The sequence below is a fragment of the Rhinoraja longicauda genome, chromosome 6, assembly GCF_053455715.1.
Source record: "Rhinoraja longicauda isolate Sanriku21f chromosome 6, sRhiLon1.1, whole genome shotgun sequence".
Taxonomy (NCBI): domain Eukaryota; kingdom Metazoa; phylum Chordata; class Chondrichthyes; order Rajiformes; family Arhynchobatidae; genus Rhinoraja; species Rhinoraja longicauda.
The window spans coordinates 21302395-21318179 of record NC_135958.1 but is presented as its reverse complement, the minus strand read 5'-3'; the positions used below and the strand labels follow the sequence as shown (position 1 = coordinate 21318179).

Sequence of the window (15785 nt, the reverse complement as noted above, 5' to 3'; positions counted from 1 at the left end):
TCCTATATTTCCTGAGCCCAGGTACGTACTCGGGGATATTTAGTGACCAATTCTATTTTTTGATTTTGTATTGCAATATTTTCTATAACAAGCAGATGATTCATTGTGTTGGAAAGAACTTCCGAAGCTGGTTTAAATGGAAGATAGATACAAAATGCTGGTACCTCAGCAGGTCAGGCCGCATCTCTGGAGAGAAGGAATAGGTGATGTTTCGGGTTGAGACCCTTCTTCAGACTGATGTCAGGGGAGTGGGCGGGACAGAGAATGTAGTCGGAGACAGTAAGACTGGTGGGAGAACTGGGAAGGGGGAGGGGATGGAGCCCGAGGGAAAGCAAGGGCTATTTGAAGTTAGATGATCCATTGTGCCAGGTTTTGCCCCCTGTGGGAAATCTCCTGCTGTATTTCTAATAGCCAAGTCCAGGTCCTCGGTGTGTTTGGAGATTATATGTGATTGTGCCACTAACATCTAGAGAGCTGTGGCCAGTCAACAGAGAAGCAAAGTTTAATTGATAAAGCTGTACTGTGGAAGCCAAATGATTGAAGTAGAAGCTTCCCTGTAGCAATGAGAGAGTGGGGACTTTCTGCAACTGTTCCCAAAAGTTGTGGCAAGCATAACCTGGATATCTTGGTGTTGTGGTCAGGAATTGGCCATTGAGATAACTTTGGGTAGAGGGGAGGCATGAATCACTTGAAGGCCCTAAACTGCCCTGGTGCCCAAGACATCAGGTCAGACGATGAAATTGTGAAGCTGTATTACTTTTCGGACTTCATGGGTGAGAGCTCTTGGTCTGTTGGAGAATGCACAGTGTGAAATCCTGCCAGAGTGAATCTAAGTGTTGATGATACTTGCTTGTTGCTGGAGAGAGATAACTTTAGTGAATGAAGAACACTGACTCCTGGCGATAATATTGCATGTAAACCTTCAGTCTGGGACATCTTGCCCACTGTTTTTTTATTCGTATCAGCTTCCTGGCTACTCTGTTGCATTTATGTTAAACCTGTGTACCTTTCTCTTTTAATCAAATTTGCTATTGTGGTGCTTTGCTACAGAAATTGGTATATAGGCTGGTATGCAATTTTGAAAGTGTGTTTTAAACTTTTTTCATTTTCCCGGGATGCATGTGTTTCTGGCAAAATGAGGATTTATCATCCATCCCCAGTTGCCTTTGGGAAGGTGATGGTGAGCTGCATTCTCAAACTGCTGCAGCCCTTCTCGTGATGGTGTACCCGTGTTGTTGCACAGGGAATTCTGGAATTGGACACGATTACAGTGATGATCGACCATTGTTTTCCAACATATTGTGCACCTACAGTGTGCTGCTGATGAAGTGAGTTTAAGGTGGTGGATGGGATGCTAATCAACATTTGTGGCCAGTTAATTGTGGATTCTGGATTTTTGAACAAGTTCATATCTTGTTCTCTGTACTGGAAATGTACCCTCTACCCCTGGCTCTTGTATCAGAGCCACTGAGACCACCACTTGCTAAATCTGTTTCACTTTCCAGAAGTCTGCCTTCGACATTAAAAGGGCACATCAAATATTTTGCCCAGATTACTATCTCTCGTGCGCCATTCCAATTACTGGGTTGGTGGGAGAAATCAGCTCACCATCACCTTCATGAGACTTAATCAGTGGGAATTCTTAAAATTTACCTTCATTGTTTCGAGATTGTATTATACAAAGTCCTTAAAGGGGTTGAAGACACGGGGGTGCAGATTTTGAAATATGGAGGAAAAAAAAGCCAGGATACTCTGTGTGCCAAGCAGGCAAAGGGATGGTCAGCATTTCGAGTTGAGACTCTGCATCAGGATCTTTGGATCATGGATCAGCTTGACACCCTGAACTCTTTCAATTGTTTTTTTCATGAAGAGACTTGATAGGATTGTTGCAGAGTTCTTGCTATTACTAGGTGGAGTGTGAGTCCCTATTTCTCAGTCTCAAATTAAGGGGTGAGCCATCCAGGACAGAAATGAGGAATTTCATCACCCATGGAGTTATGTCTGGACTTCTCTATCCAGAGGGCTGTGGGGACTTGGTAATTGAGTATCATCTGGACAGGTTAATAGATTTTTTTGATACTTGAGAAGTGCTAATGCAGGAAAGAGGTACTGAGTTTAGAGATCCCTGCCTTTATTGAATAATGGAAACACATGAGGGTCTGATGTATAGAAATGATTTGGACAAAAAAATGGGTTGGTAAGTTTGTACATGGCACAAAAAATGATGGAGTCATGGGCAGTGAAGAGGCTGTCAAAGGATACAACAGGATATTGATCCTTTACAGAAATGGGCAGAGGGGTTTATGCCTGGTTCTATTTGAAAAGGCGGATGGACTGATATGGACCATATGCAGGTGGATGGGATTAGTTAGGATTGGCATTATGGTTGACACAAACATGTTGGGCCAAAGGGCCTCCTGTGCTGTACTGCTCTATGTCCTATTTGCTATTTTCTTAAGGTGGCTAATTGCTGTTTTTGCATACATTTTGTAAGATCCTATGATGTCTTTTGTTTTGTTGCTAGGATGATGACCTTGAGGAAGGTGAAGTGAAAGATCCCAATGAGAGGAAAGTCCGACCAAAGCCTATCTGCAGGTTCTACATTAAAGGTAATCACTGACCAAAACCCTTCAGAGCTCTGAGATACATACCACATTAATTACTGGGAATTATCAGAAGCTATCTCTGTCCATGCTTTCTGATAGCTCTCTAAAGGGATACATTATAGCAATTTAGACATCATATTAATTCCCAAGAGGTGCTTCAAGATTCAACTTGTGAATTTCTTTGTAATTTTAATTGTAAGCAGTTTTGGATTTGTGAGAAAGATGATAGAAAACGCAATTTCAATGATCAATGCAAATAAATGATCTTCCCTATGAAGAGATACTATGATTTATAGAATTATTGTATATTCTGTTTATGTGTAAAATTACTAAATCCTTTGAATCAAAGTTTGTAATTCATTAGAATATCTATTCCATTTGTCTTATCACTTTCTAACCTATAATTTAATAGAGATGTTGATTAATAGAGTCATCGAGTCTAACAGAGTGGAAACAGGCTCTTTGGCCCAACTTACCAATGTGTCCCATCTACACTAGCCGCACTAGCCTGCATTTGGCCCATATCCTCTAAACCTGTCCTATCCATGTACTTGTCTAAATGTTTCATAAACGTTGCGATAGTACCTGCCTCAACTACCTCCTCCGGCAGCTTGTTCCATACACCTACCACCCCCTCATCTTAAATTGAATTGATCTGAATTGTTTATTGTCACATGTGACAAGTCACAGTGAAATTCTTTGCTTGCAGACCCAAGGTATGCAAGGTCGGGCGCTTACAATGTTACAAATTTCCCCCCCACGCCCCCCCCTGCGCCACTTCCCCCTTTGTTCTTCTCCCCTCCCTCACAGCGGTCCCCCCCATGCTGGGTCCTCCATTGTTCTTTCCCCTCCCTCAGGGCGGCCCCACACCGGGTCCTCCATTGTCCATTGTCCCCCCGCCCCCCCCCCCCCAATGCAGTCCCCACATGCCGGGTCCCCGTTGCTCTTCCCCCTCCATTATGACGGCCCCCCCCCCCCACGCCAGGTCCTCCTTTGTTCCATCCCTCGGCAGCGGCGTCCTCACTTCCGCGTATCCGTTCTCATCTGTCGGTTGGCTCCATCATCGACTGTCACACCAACCTCTCCATTAATGCTGCCGGATCCTCTTCTCCGGCGCCGAACCAGGCCCCAGCCGCGGGTTCCGTCGACCCAGGCACCGATGACCGCAGGCTTGGTCAACCCACGAGACTCCACCTCCGACCCGCAAGGCACCGCCCTCGGCTTCTCAGCGGGTTGATGCTGGTTTATAATTTGTATCGCTGATTTGAATGAGAGGGCCAAGTGTAATATACTTTTTTTACTGATGATTAGCCTCAGGTTTGGCTCAATTTCGGTGCCACAATAGTACAGCTGTTGAACACAGCTCCAGTGAATCAAAGATAGACACAAAAAGCTGGAGTAACTCAGCAGGACAAGCAGCATCTCTTGAGAGAAGGAACAGGTGATGTTTCGGGTCAAGACCCTTCTTCAGACCAGTGAATCAAGTTCAGTCCTGACCTTCTGTGCTGTCTTTGTGGAGTTTGTCTGTTCTCGCTGTGACTGTAAACTCTTTCGGGTGCTTCAGTTTTCTCTGGCTTTGCAAACACATGCAGATCTCTATGGAACAAAGTTGGGTGATATTGCGGGTTGAAATAAGCAGTGTATGGTTAAGGAACTGATGCAGGGGGAAGATCACCAGAGGAAATTAGGTCAGCAGCTGACTGGGAGACAGTGACTTGATACTCAACGTGCAGTCCAGGAGGACGTATGAAGAGGTATCTTGAGGGTTGGTATTACGTCAACAAACCATTACTGTACCGATCTTGTCAGCAGATGTGATGGTAAGATTGGAATTCTTTCTTCGTAAAGGAGAGCATCAAATTGAGCTGAAGTTCAAGTGAAGTAGAACAATTGAGATGGTCAATGTGACGCCATCAGTGAATGGCGATGGAATAGATCCAGGGAAGAGGCCTGAGAAAGTGGCCCAAGTGAATTGGGAATCGTGAAAATAGAGCAATGGATTCATAATGTGGGTTGAAGACCTGTGGCTAAAAATCAGGGAGATGAAAATGGCGGATGAAATCTGAAGAAGATTCCGAGTTGAAACATCGCCTTTCCATGTGTTGCTGCCTGGCCCACTAAGCTACTCCAGCACTAATGGGTGAAGAGCTGAGTCTGCCAGCACCCAGAATTCTTTGAGATTAGGGTGGGGTAAATCGGAAGGGATTGTGAAAACATACAAATAACATTTTGAACCTGTTGCCTTTATTTTTAATTTGAATTTCCTTCTGGTTCTCCTTGTAATTTTCAATTGAAATATGCCTTACATTTAGGTTATTCCATCTTTCTGGTTAAAATTGTTTTGTAGGTAACTGCACTTGGGGAAATAATTGTCGATTTATCCATCCGGGAATTAATGACAAAGGAAACTACTCACTGATAGCCAAACCAGATCCTTTCTCACCAAATGGCGGACATCACCTAGGACCTCACCCATTGATGCAGGCTAATCCTTGGGTAAGTCGAGAGTCCAACGCAAACTGTCCATTCCTCTGCCACGTCTCTTGTCTCCATGAGACCTGTTGATTATAAACATAGAAAATAGGTGTAGGAGTAGGCTATTCGGCCCTTCGAGCCAGCACTGCCGTTCAATGTGATCATGGCTGATCATCCAGAATCTGTACCCCGTTGCTACTTTCTCCCCATATCCCTCAATTCCATTAGCCCTAAGAGCTATATGTAACTCTCTTGAATACATCCAGTGATTTGGCCTCCACTGCCTTCTGTGGCAGAGAATCCCACAGATTCACAACTCTGGCTGAAAGAAAGGTTTTTCCACATCTCTGTCCTAAATGGCCTATCCCCTATTGAACTGTGAATTTCTTGGTATCTTCTAATACATCCATTTCTCAAACAATCTCTTTTAAAACCATTGATAGTTTTTTTCTTGAAGAAAGATTTGTCATTAAAAAAAAAAGAATTTCCCCAACATTTTAAATATTTTTAATATAAACTTGCACCAATTCAACACAGATTTGTAGAAATAATGACTGGTGGCGTCACGTTGTCACTCATTGTATTCCCTACCTTTTATCCTCCCTCTTATTGGGAATATATTTTAATTCTATCTAGTGAAACAATTTGTAATAGATTTTGGCTACACCAAATTGCCACGGTCAAGTGAGCCTTATTGACCAACCCTGCCCTTGCTTCACTCCCATCTTATCTCTTTCATCTTAAGCTTATTGTAGCTATATGCTTCCACTAAACCTCAGTGTGAGTTTTCGTCACTGGGGATGTTATTGTACATCTTGGTTGTCCTTTGACCTTCTCTGAATTTTGACCATGCCGTAGATCTTCAATAAACCACGCCCTTCAGAAAATCTATCTCAAATTCAGAACCTAGAATTTCTGTGATGGCTTCCGTACCTTTCACCATTGGTCTTAATCCCTGCATCCTAGCTCTATTCAATCTTTATTCTTAAACCCTTCCAGCAGATGAAATCCTTCCCTGTCACCTCGTCCAATCAATCCGTTATTCCCTATCAATGTGCACAGCATATATGCTGTAATGGAGTTAAGCTTACAATCATATTGACAAGCACGATCCATCCTTATATTGTACTTACCCCCTCATCCCTGTGCAGCACTGTAGAAGCATATTACTACTCTGATGGAAAAGGTTTTCATCGTACATTGCCCTACAGCCTTGAAGATGGTTTGCCTTCTCGCCTCTGAGTACTGAGGTGATTGAAGCGGTGTTCAATGTATTGAGTGGATAACTTGATGCTATGTGCACCCTCACGATGTGCGCATGACCTCCACATGTTCTCATCAGTGAGACTCGGGTGCTTGGTGCCTTCCCAGGTGCTGCTGCTCTTTTTTTTTTTTAAGAGGCTTTTGTCAGTGAGAATGTCACGTTGTTCTGTGGACTTTGGAATAATAAATTATTTTGGGCTTGATTCTAATTTGGGCATTTAGTCATAATCCCATGGTGGGTAGATTTGCACCATTAGCTTCTTAGTGCATACACCTATTGTCTGAACTTGGAAATTGCTTGCTGCTAAAAAAACAACTCTAGACATTACTGGAGTTAAGTAAGTCAACAAATGAGGATCTGGTTTAGCAATCCTGCCAGTGCATTTAGAGGCTGTTCTGCAGACAATTAGTTGCACCTCTCTGGAATATTGAGTTGGTGACTGTAATTTAAGATGAGTGGGAAGGTGGGCAAATTGTACAGTCACTGAGCTTTATTGCACACATCTGAGCAGCCTAAAGAGGGAAGCTTAGCACCAGACCTCTAGATTCCATATGTCATTGAATCCGAATGAATTAACCAGAATATTCCGGAAAAAAAGTTGTTAGAGAATGGATGTCAGACATGGAACAATTACAGTGGCTATTACTAATCCAGAAGTTTCTCCAACTCAGAAGTGAAGCAGGTACAATTACAATGTTTTAAAGACATTTGGACAGCTACATGGATAGGAAAGGTCGAGAGGTCTAAAGGCCAAATGCAGACAAAGGGGACTGGCTCAGGAAGACACCTGGACGAGTTGGGCTGAAGGTCCTATATCCATGTATATATTTAACTCTAAAAGTGAAATTGCTTGTGTGTTCTGTTTAAAAGTTTTTTTTCTTGTCTTTCCAGGAAACTCATGCCTTGGTGAGTACAATTTTTAATTATATTTGTGAAATCTTGAGATCCCAGTGTTTAGTTGTTTGTTTTATTTTAAAAAATTGAGCTCCACCATAAGAACACTAAACCCAAATAAAGTTACAGTGAAAGGAGAAATTGTCCTTGAGGTGGTCCATGACTTCCATAAATTATTGGACCCCTGATACATGGACTCCAGGTTCTTAATACCCACCTAAATGCTGCTGCTCCTCTGTAAATGGTCATTAGCCAGAGATTACTTGGGATCATTGTGAATCATTTCCACTGTATGAATGATAACCTGTCTATGAGAGAGCAGGGAATAGAGTATCCGAAACTGGATGGAAGTTGATCGATTAACTGTGAGATACTGTCTGATCAACGATTCTTTTGACATCTTTGAGAGCTTTGATAATGATTATATTTTGAAACAATGCTTCTGGTGATGCTGGTGTCTTGGATCAACCTGAGGATGAGAGTGGATTAGAAAAGGTTAGTCCAACTATCATGATGTTAGTCATGTGGACAACTTTGCGGTCCTTTGCATGGATGACGATATCCAGCAGACACTGTTGTTTGGAACAGGGCTGTTGCCATGAGGTCCTGTGCTGGTTTCTCTGATCGAATGGTTGGGATGAGGCTGTACAGTAGAAATCCTGAATGCACTGATGACTGCACCCAGTGTGTTGGTTTTGTTGAGTGAGCTTCAAGGACAGTGCCAGTAGGGGGAGCAAATGAGCTCATTCTTGATCGTGAAGCTCACTCTGTGAAGGTGTTCTATTTTTTTCTTGCCCATCCAGGAGTAGTGTTGCACCCACTGCATTTTTTTTTCTTTAACTGGGTGGTGTCCTGCACAGTGCAGACATGTCTGAGTTCCCAAGCTCTGTCAGCAGAAGCTCTTGACTCTCCAGACCCTGTTTAATCATACAATGGGAGGGATGTTGGCTCAGTGTGGTTTCTATTAATGTGGTGTAACCATTGGATACAACGCACAAGCTTCACAGATCCTGTGGTTAGGGGACCCAAGGTGAGACAGCACATAGGTGCCTGCTTATTCCTGAGTGTATGTGGGCAGTATATCACATTCCACAGCCCTGGCTCCAGCCACACTCGTAACCACTGCTAGATTCTGGCTCCACGTCAGACTGTGTTCCTGGCGACCAATCCAGCATGCCATGTTCCCGGGAATTAAATGATTGCAAGAAAACAGTCTACAAGCGTTATAATCTATGTATTTTAACCCACTGCAGAGTTAGGGGTAACTACACTGGGTTGTATATGAGTACAATATTTTTTGATTCTTGGGAATTTGGAACAATTCACGTTAAACTTGAAATGGCAGAATTCTCAGAAAGCTCTATAACCCAATTTAATCCTGAGATTACCATATGTGAAGCTTCACAAGCACCTCTTCTCAGCTGTCACCTTCAAAATCGCAGTGCACTGCAGTTGGTTGTAGCTACCAGCAGGTTATGCTGTTGTCAGGAGTTGCAGTGTCCAACCGTGAATGCTGTGCTAAATACATCGTGTCTGCATCGTCCTTTGTCCCATTCCTAATATAGGACTGCATATGTATTGCTGCCCGTGATGTCATTTATGAGTGGCCACAGATATTAATTGTATCAGTAGTGGCTATGGTACGCTTATTCAAAGCTGATGATCACCACAGTGCCTATATTAGAAATCTAAAATACAAACAGGAAACTCTGTTAATGTTAAAACTGGGAAAGACAAAAAAACAATTTGTTTTTAGAGGCTGAGGAATCTCTGGAGTTCTCAACTCTATTCAATAGATATTCAAGAAACTAATTCCTGGGATGAGATGGTTGTCATGTCACAAGTTGCCAAATAATTTCATTTTCATCTTTTCTGCTTCAATTTTCATCTTCATCTTTTTCAACTTCATTTTCATCTTCATTTTCATTTTTAATGACTTCCATTTTCCAGGCCCCCACTACCTCATCTTTACTATGGATGTCCAGTCACGCTACACCTCCATCCCCCCACCAGGAAGGTCTTGAAGCCCTTCGTTTCTTCCTGGACCACAGAACCAGCCAATTTCTATCTACTAACACGCTCCTCCGCCTAGCAGAGCTGGTCCGTACCCTTAACAACTTCTCCTTCGACTCCTCCCACTTTCTCCAAATCCAAGGCGTAGCTATGGGCACTTGCATAGGCCCCAGCTATGCCTGCCTCTTTGGAGGGTACGTCGAACAATCACTGTTCCAGGCATAAACTGGACCTATCCCCGAATTCTACCTCTGCTACAGTGACGACGGCATCATGCTACCTCCTGCACCCATGCAGAACTCACCGACTTCATCAACTTCACGACTAATTTCCATCCTGCACTCAAATTCACGTAGACCATCTCCGACATCTCCCTACTGTTTCGAGATCTCACTGTCTCCATCACAGGGGGCAGACTATCGACTGACATCTATTACAAACTCACTGACTCCCATAGTTATCTAGACTACACTTCTTCCCACCCTGCTTCCTGTAAAGACTCTATCCCTTACTCCCAATTCCTCAATTTACGCCGCATTTGCGCCCAAGATGAGGTTTTCCAAACCAGGTCATCGGAGATGTCCTCATTCTTTAGGGAATGAGGGTTTCCCTCGTCCTTTATAGATGAGGCTCTCACTAAGGTCTCCTCGATATCCTGCAGCTCCGCTCTTGCCCCCCTCCCCCATACGTAACAAGGACAGGGTCCCCATTGTCCTCACCTTCCACTCCATCTGCCGCGCATACAGCACATAATCCTCCGACATTTTCGCCACCTCCAATGGGATCCCACTACTAGCCACATCTTCCCATCTCCACCCCTTTCTGCCTTCCGCAGAGACCATTCCCTCCGCAACTCCTTGGTTAACCCGTCCCTTCCCACCCAAACCACTCCCTCCCCAGGTACTTTCCCCAGCAACCGCAGGAGATAAAATACCTGTCCCTTTACCTCCCCCATCGACTCTGTCCAAGGACCCCGACAATCTTTTCTGGTGAGGCAGAGGATCACTTGCACCTCCTCCAACCTCATCTACTGTATCCGCTGTTCCAGGTGTCAACTCCTATATATCGGTGAGACCAAGCGCAGGCTCGGCGATCGTTTTGCTGAACACCTCCGCTCAGTCCGCCTAAACCTACCTGATCTTCCCGGTTGCTCAGCACTTTAACTCCCCCTCCCATTCCCAATCTGATCTTTCAATCCTGGGCCTACTCCATTGTCAGTGAGGCCCGGCACAAATTGGAGGAACAGCACCTCATGTTTTGCTTGGGTCGCATACACCCCAGCGGTATGAACATTGAATTCTCTAACTTCAAGTAGCCCTTGCTTTCCCTCTCCATCCCCTCCCCCTTCCCAGTTCTCCCACCAGTCTTACTGTCTTTGACTACATTTTATCTCTATACCACCCTCTCCCCTGACATCAGTCTGAAGAAGGGTATTGACCCGAAACATCACCCATTCCTTCTCTCCAGAGACACTGCCTGTCCTGCTGAGTTACTCCAGCATTTTGTGTCATTGAGTGTAAGAATCTCAAACTAGGGGACATAGTTAAAAGATATGGGGACGGTCATTTAAAACTAAGTTTTATGAATTTCTTCTTGTAGAGGATGATGTTTGGTTTTTCAAAGGATTTTCTCACCTGGTCTAGGGAGCTCCGGTCATTGAAGAATTGATGCCCCCTATTCCGTTGGAGCCTCCAGCAGAGAGTGCATGGGAGAGAGGACTACGGCATGCAAAAGAGGTAAACAATGATGTGCCCTAGATAATCCAAGGTAATTCATTATTCTCATCTCTCATGGCAGTCTTCCCTTGGCACTGTCCTTCTGACAGTGTCGCACTCCTTCAGTACTGCTGTGAAGGGCTGTCCTTGATTTTGGGTTCTAGTCTCTGACTTGACTTTTGAAGCCAAGGCAGAATCTCGGGCAAGTGTGCGTTAAATGGAACCACACTGTTGTACATAGGGAGGTTGGTGTATGATAGCCTGATATGGTATATGATATTACAAAAATAAGCCATTCTTTGTGGCAAATACCTGCCATTGGCATCAGCAATTTAAACTAATATTTAAAATGTTGCGATCAAGGTAATGAACAAAGTATATGAAGTTGTTTGTCACATGTGCGGTGTCTCAAATTTTCAGATGTTGAAGAAAGCTACCATCAGAAAGGAACAGGAACCAGACTTTGAGGAGAAGCGATTCAACGTCACCATTGGAGACGATGATTTTGATAAAGAAAATGATTTTTATCGAGACTGGAATTATCGTGTTGCAAGAGACATCAGAGAGCCAGGGTGAGTATGAGTTGTCTCAATGGTCAGGAGAACGCACTGCCACTTGCTAGTTTTAAATGTACTGACAGAAGGAGCTAGATTTAACGTTCCACAGATGTTGGATTGAAATGTTCCCTCCAGATCGTAATCTTTCACTTTTTCAAACTGCATTATTTCATTGAAGGTCCTCTGGTCAATGTAATCTTGTATGTTAATGTATTTTGTGGCAGGATCAAGGTGTTGTGCCATTCTTTATCAACTGTGTGCCTATTCTGATACTTGGCAGGGAAGTGAGGCCAAGGCAGAAATAAAATGATTGGCTGGAATTGAAGTAGACAGATGAAAGAAAATGTGTTTCGTCAATTTCTCAAGTTTTTTTGTGGTTGTAATTCGCAGAATAGGGTGAACCAGTTGACATGTATTTAGACTTTCATAAGGTCATCAATAACGTGCCCCACAGATTATCCAACGGAATTGGAGTGCATGGTATTGGGGGAGATGTACTGATATGAAGACACTAGGCAGTGCAAATGTTGGTTTAGAAATAACATTTGTAGTGCCGGAGTAATTCAGCGGGTCAGGCAGCATCTTTGAAGGACTTGGACAGATGATGTTTGGGGTCAGGATCCTTCACACTGATCCCGACCCCAAACATCATCTGTCCACGTCCTTCAAAGATAATGGATTAGGGGGAAGAAAGCTGGGAAAGAGGTGGGGTGGTACAAAGTCTGGTAAGTGATAGCTGGATAAAGTGAGGAGGGTGGGAGGGGGTTGATTGGCAGATGGGTGGACAAAGGCTAGTGATGAAAAAGATGTACTGATGTGAATTGAGGATTGGGTAATGGTCAAAAAAGTGGGAATAAATGGGTCATTAGCAAAATGGAAGCCCGTGACCAGTGGAGTTGAGCAGCAATTACGCTGGGTCCCCAGCTGCTCACAATCTACATCTGGTTGCCATAGTTGTAAAAGGGTCCAGAGACAAATTCAGTGAATGAGGAAAGAAATGGCAAGTGGAATTTAATGTGGGAAAAGTGATGTCATCCAGAATGCTTGACATGATGTTTGACCATTTATTTAACGGTGAGAGTTTGAAACATGTTGCTATTTAGTGAGACTTGAGAGCCCTTCTGCTTAAAGTCAACGTGCTGGTGATGCAAGCAGTAACAAAGCTGAATAAAGGCTACCTTCAAGAGGATTGGAGCACAAGACTGAAGATGCTTTGCTTCAATCATATTGAGCCGTGTTGAGATAGCATTTTGAGTATTGTGTATGGTCTCATTATCTAAGGCAGGTTATGGTTGGGATTATTGATTTCTTAAGCGGCAGATTTGTCATACGAGTTCAGAAGAATGAAATGTGATCTTGTTGAAATCGACACGATTCTTAATGGGGCTTAACTGGATGGATGCTGAGTGAAAAACCAAAGTGCTGGAGGAACTCAGTGGGTCAGGCAACTTTTGGGACGGGAATATTTCGGGTCAGGATCCTTCAGACAGAGTTGGGGTTCATTTGGCAGGAGTGACTACAGGTTACAGTCTCAATGGAAGACATTTTTACATACCTTAAAAATAGTAGGATAACTAGGGAGAGGGTAAAGCACTCGAGGACAAAGGAGGGAATTTATGCCTGAGGAAGTGGGTGAGGTACTAAACTAGCACTTTGCAGAAATGGTCACCAAAGAGGACGTGGAGAATAGTGAGATGGGTGGGGGGGGGGGGGGCGCGATATTTTAAATCATGTTGATATCAAGAAGGATGTCATATTGAATTTCTTGATATGAAGTGAAAACTCCTCCGCCTGATGCATTCTCTCCATTTCAATCACACTCTCCTACTATTTCTTGCATCCTTCAAATCAAGGTGGGATTTGGGTATCCTTTGACTTTTAGTTCTATGACAACATTGTTACTGGCAATTCTTGGCTATCTCGTGCTGCTGACAGCATCAGATGTTGCTGTTGGGATTTTGGATATACTACCCTAAAGAAAATAGAATTTTATAGACCTTTCACTGCCTGAAATTCAAACGGGACAGATCAGAGAATAAGAGCCCAAAGCCCAAGTAAATGAGTTCCTCGTGGTTTGGATACAGCAGGGCTGGTGGATTGGTCAAAGTGGAAAATCAATTATTGAAGACCGATAAAATTGTTCCTCCTAAAGCTTTCTGCCAAGTGTAAGGCAGCTGCATGGTAGAATATTATTTTGCCTGGATGAAAGCAGCTGCAAAAACGGTCAAGGAGGTCAGTACCATCCAGTGCAAGGCAGCTCTTGATTGGTAACCTGTGCCATGCTGGACATGAGAAGTAGTGAAACTGGGCTCTTTTCCTTTTGCAAGTCCACTGATTTTACCCTGCTGGCAGGAAACAATCCCCTGATACATCCTGAAGGCAGCATGCAATGATTCTATCTGCCCACCAAGATCCCTTTATATTCAGGTTTGTGTGGTACAGATCTCGCAAATAAATAAATGTTTCAGGATGAGTTTTTAGAACTTTTCTGATGAGCATGCGCTAAATAAATTTAAAGAAAACTTGTCACACATTTGGTTTTGGGCTGACCTCTGTTTCTCCTGGAAATAATTGTGTTGGGAATAATTTGGTACAAATAGTAAAGCTGCCACTGGCTTAGTGTGCTTTCCAAGGGAGTGCTCATTGAAGGAGCTGTGGTTTATTGGGGAATTGCAGCACTATTTCCTTAGCATGGTTAGTTGTTGCTTCCATTTCTTTATCACAGACACAAGGTCTTCATGTAGAGAAATTAGACTTCGGCATTTGGTTGGAATTATTAAGGATTAGATTTTAAGAGCCACTAAGGAAGTGACGTTTGCTTTCAAGTTTTTCCAAAAGCAAGCCAAATAAATCTTTCTTGCATTTTCCTTCAAATGCAACAGCGACTTGGAGTACAGAGAAGCAATCAACTATGGGTAAGAACAATGTTCTGAATCATTGTTATGCTTTTATTCAAGTGCTGATCAGATGTTATCCTTCCTGAACTGGATATGTGCATGTCTGTGCCTGATTGCATTCCAGTTCTTGCTTCTATGAAATAAAAGGAAAGGAGGCCTGAAAGAATGTGTTCCTTCCTGTGAGTGACTGTTTCTGAAGCAAAATAAAAAATGCTTCCAAATCAACTGTTTGTTGCTGAATCATCATGGTTACTGAGAAAATCTTCAGATCAAGTTGTGCAAAATGTCCATGTGAAGGGCAAAGGTGTTGACCAGCATGAATTAGAGAACTAGTGATTGTCTTTCTGGAGTTATTGTTTAAAAGTGGAGGTTTAATTAATCTGGTCAAATTGCGAAATTGAGAAAAGAGATATAAATTTTTAGCTGTCAGTTTCACTGTGAAGGAGACAGGTTTAAATATACCAGTTTCAAATGTTGCTGTAATTCCAGTAGAGGGCCATTCCTAGTCATGTGTGTGAACAAAAATGTGAAAAATTTTGTATACATCTCTTCTAATTTTGAAAGTGTTACAGGTATATTGTTTTGTACTGTGTATATGACTTGTATGTCGATAATCATTGTTATGCTTTTATTCAAGTGCTGATCAGATGTTATCCTTCCTGACCTGGATATGTGCATGTCTGTGCCTGATTGCATTCCAGTGAAGTTTTTATGTTATGCCGACAATGTTTGTTGAGGGTCAGAGGTCAAATATGACTGGTCACCTGTGTGGCCATCGTGGTCACACACGTGACCAGTCATATTTGACCTCTGACCCTAAACAAACATTGGTAGCTTAACATAAAAAATTTCACTTATTAAACTTCGACATATATAAGTCATATATACAGTACAACACATTATACCTGTAATACTTTCAGAATTAGAAGAGATGTATTCCACAATTTCTCACATTTTTGGTCACACATGTGACTAAGAATGGCCCTAGATAGCGTCCCTGCTTTTTGATCATTTTGCCATAGTGCCTCAGTGTAACTTTCAGTTATTGCTAAATTTCTGAGCTGTACATTCAAAACTAGTTTTTTTAAAATTTTGCTCAGATTCGTGCTCATTGCCTTTTCAAAACATTGGAGATTGTCTTTATAGGTAGCATGGATATTGCTTGGTTTGATGAACAGCATTTGTGCCCCAGGTGCCAGATATTAACAAGATAGCGTCTAACTACATTCAGTTTATTTTTGTACCAAAGCACATGTGAAAAGCTTTTTTATTACATGCTTTCCAGTCAGTGAAAAGACTATACCCCCACCCAAGTCGCACCAGATTCTCATTCGCACCTATCAAATGGCTAACAGTTTCCTTCA

General features: G+C 42.9%; 1 protein-coding gene across 8 annotated transcripts in view; it reads left to right on the top strand.

Moving 5' to 3' along the window:
- The window catches only part of zc3h18 (zinc finger CCCH-type containing 18), a 120995-nt gene that overhangs the window by 12819 nt on the left and 92391 nt on the right, over positions 1–15785 (top strand). For 6 of the 8 annotated variants that reach the window (XM_078400685.1, XM_078400690.1, XM_078400688.1 and 3 more), the window contains exons 3-8: positions 2525–2609; positions 4954–5102; positions 7237–7251; positions 10896–10988; positions 11388–11539; positions 14407–14439. In XM_078400685.1, the coding sequence (XP_078256811.1) occupies positions 2525–2609; positions 4954–5102; positions 7237–7251; positions 10896–10988; positions 11388–11539; positions 14407–14439 (527 nt within the window). The remainder of the gene's footprint in view (positions 1–2524; positions 2610–4953; positions 5103–7236; positions 7252–10895; positions 10989–11387; positions 11540–14406; positions 14440–15785) is intronic. The other 2 variants (XM_078400691.1, XM_078400687.1) reach the window with 1 other exon arrangement.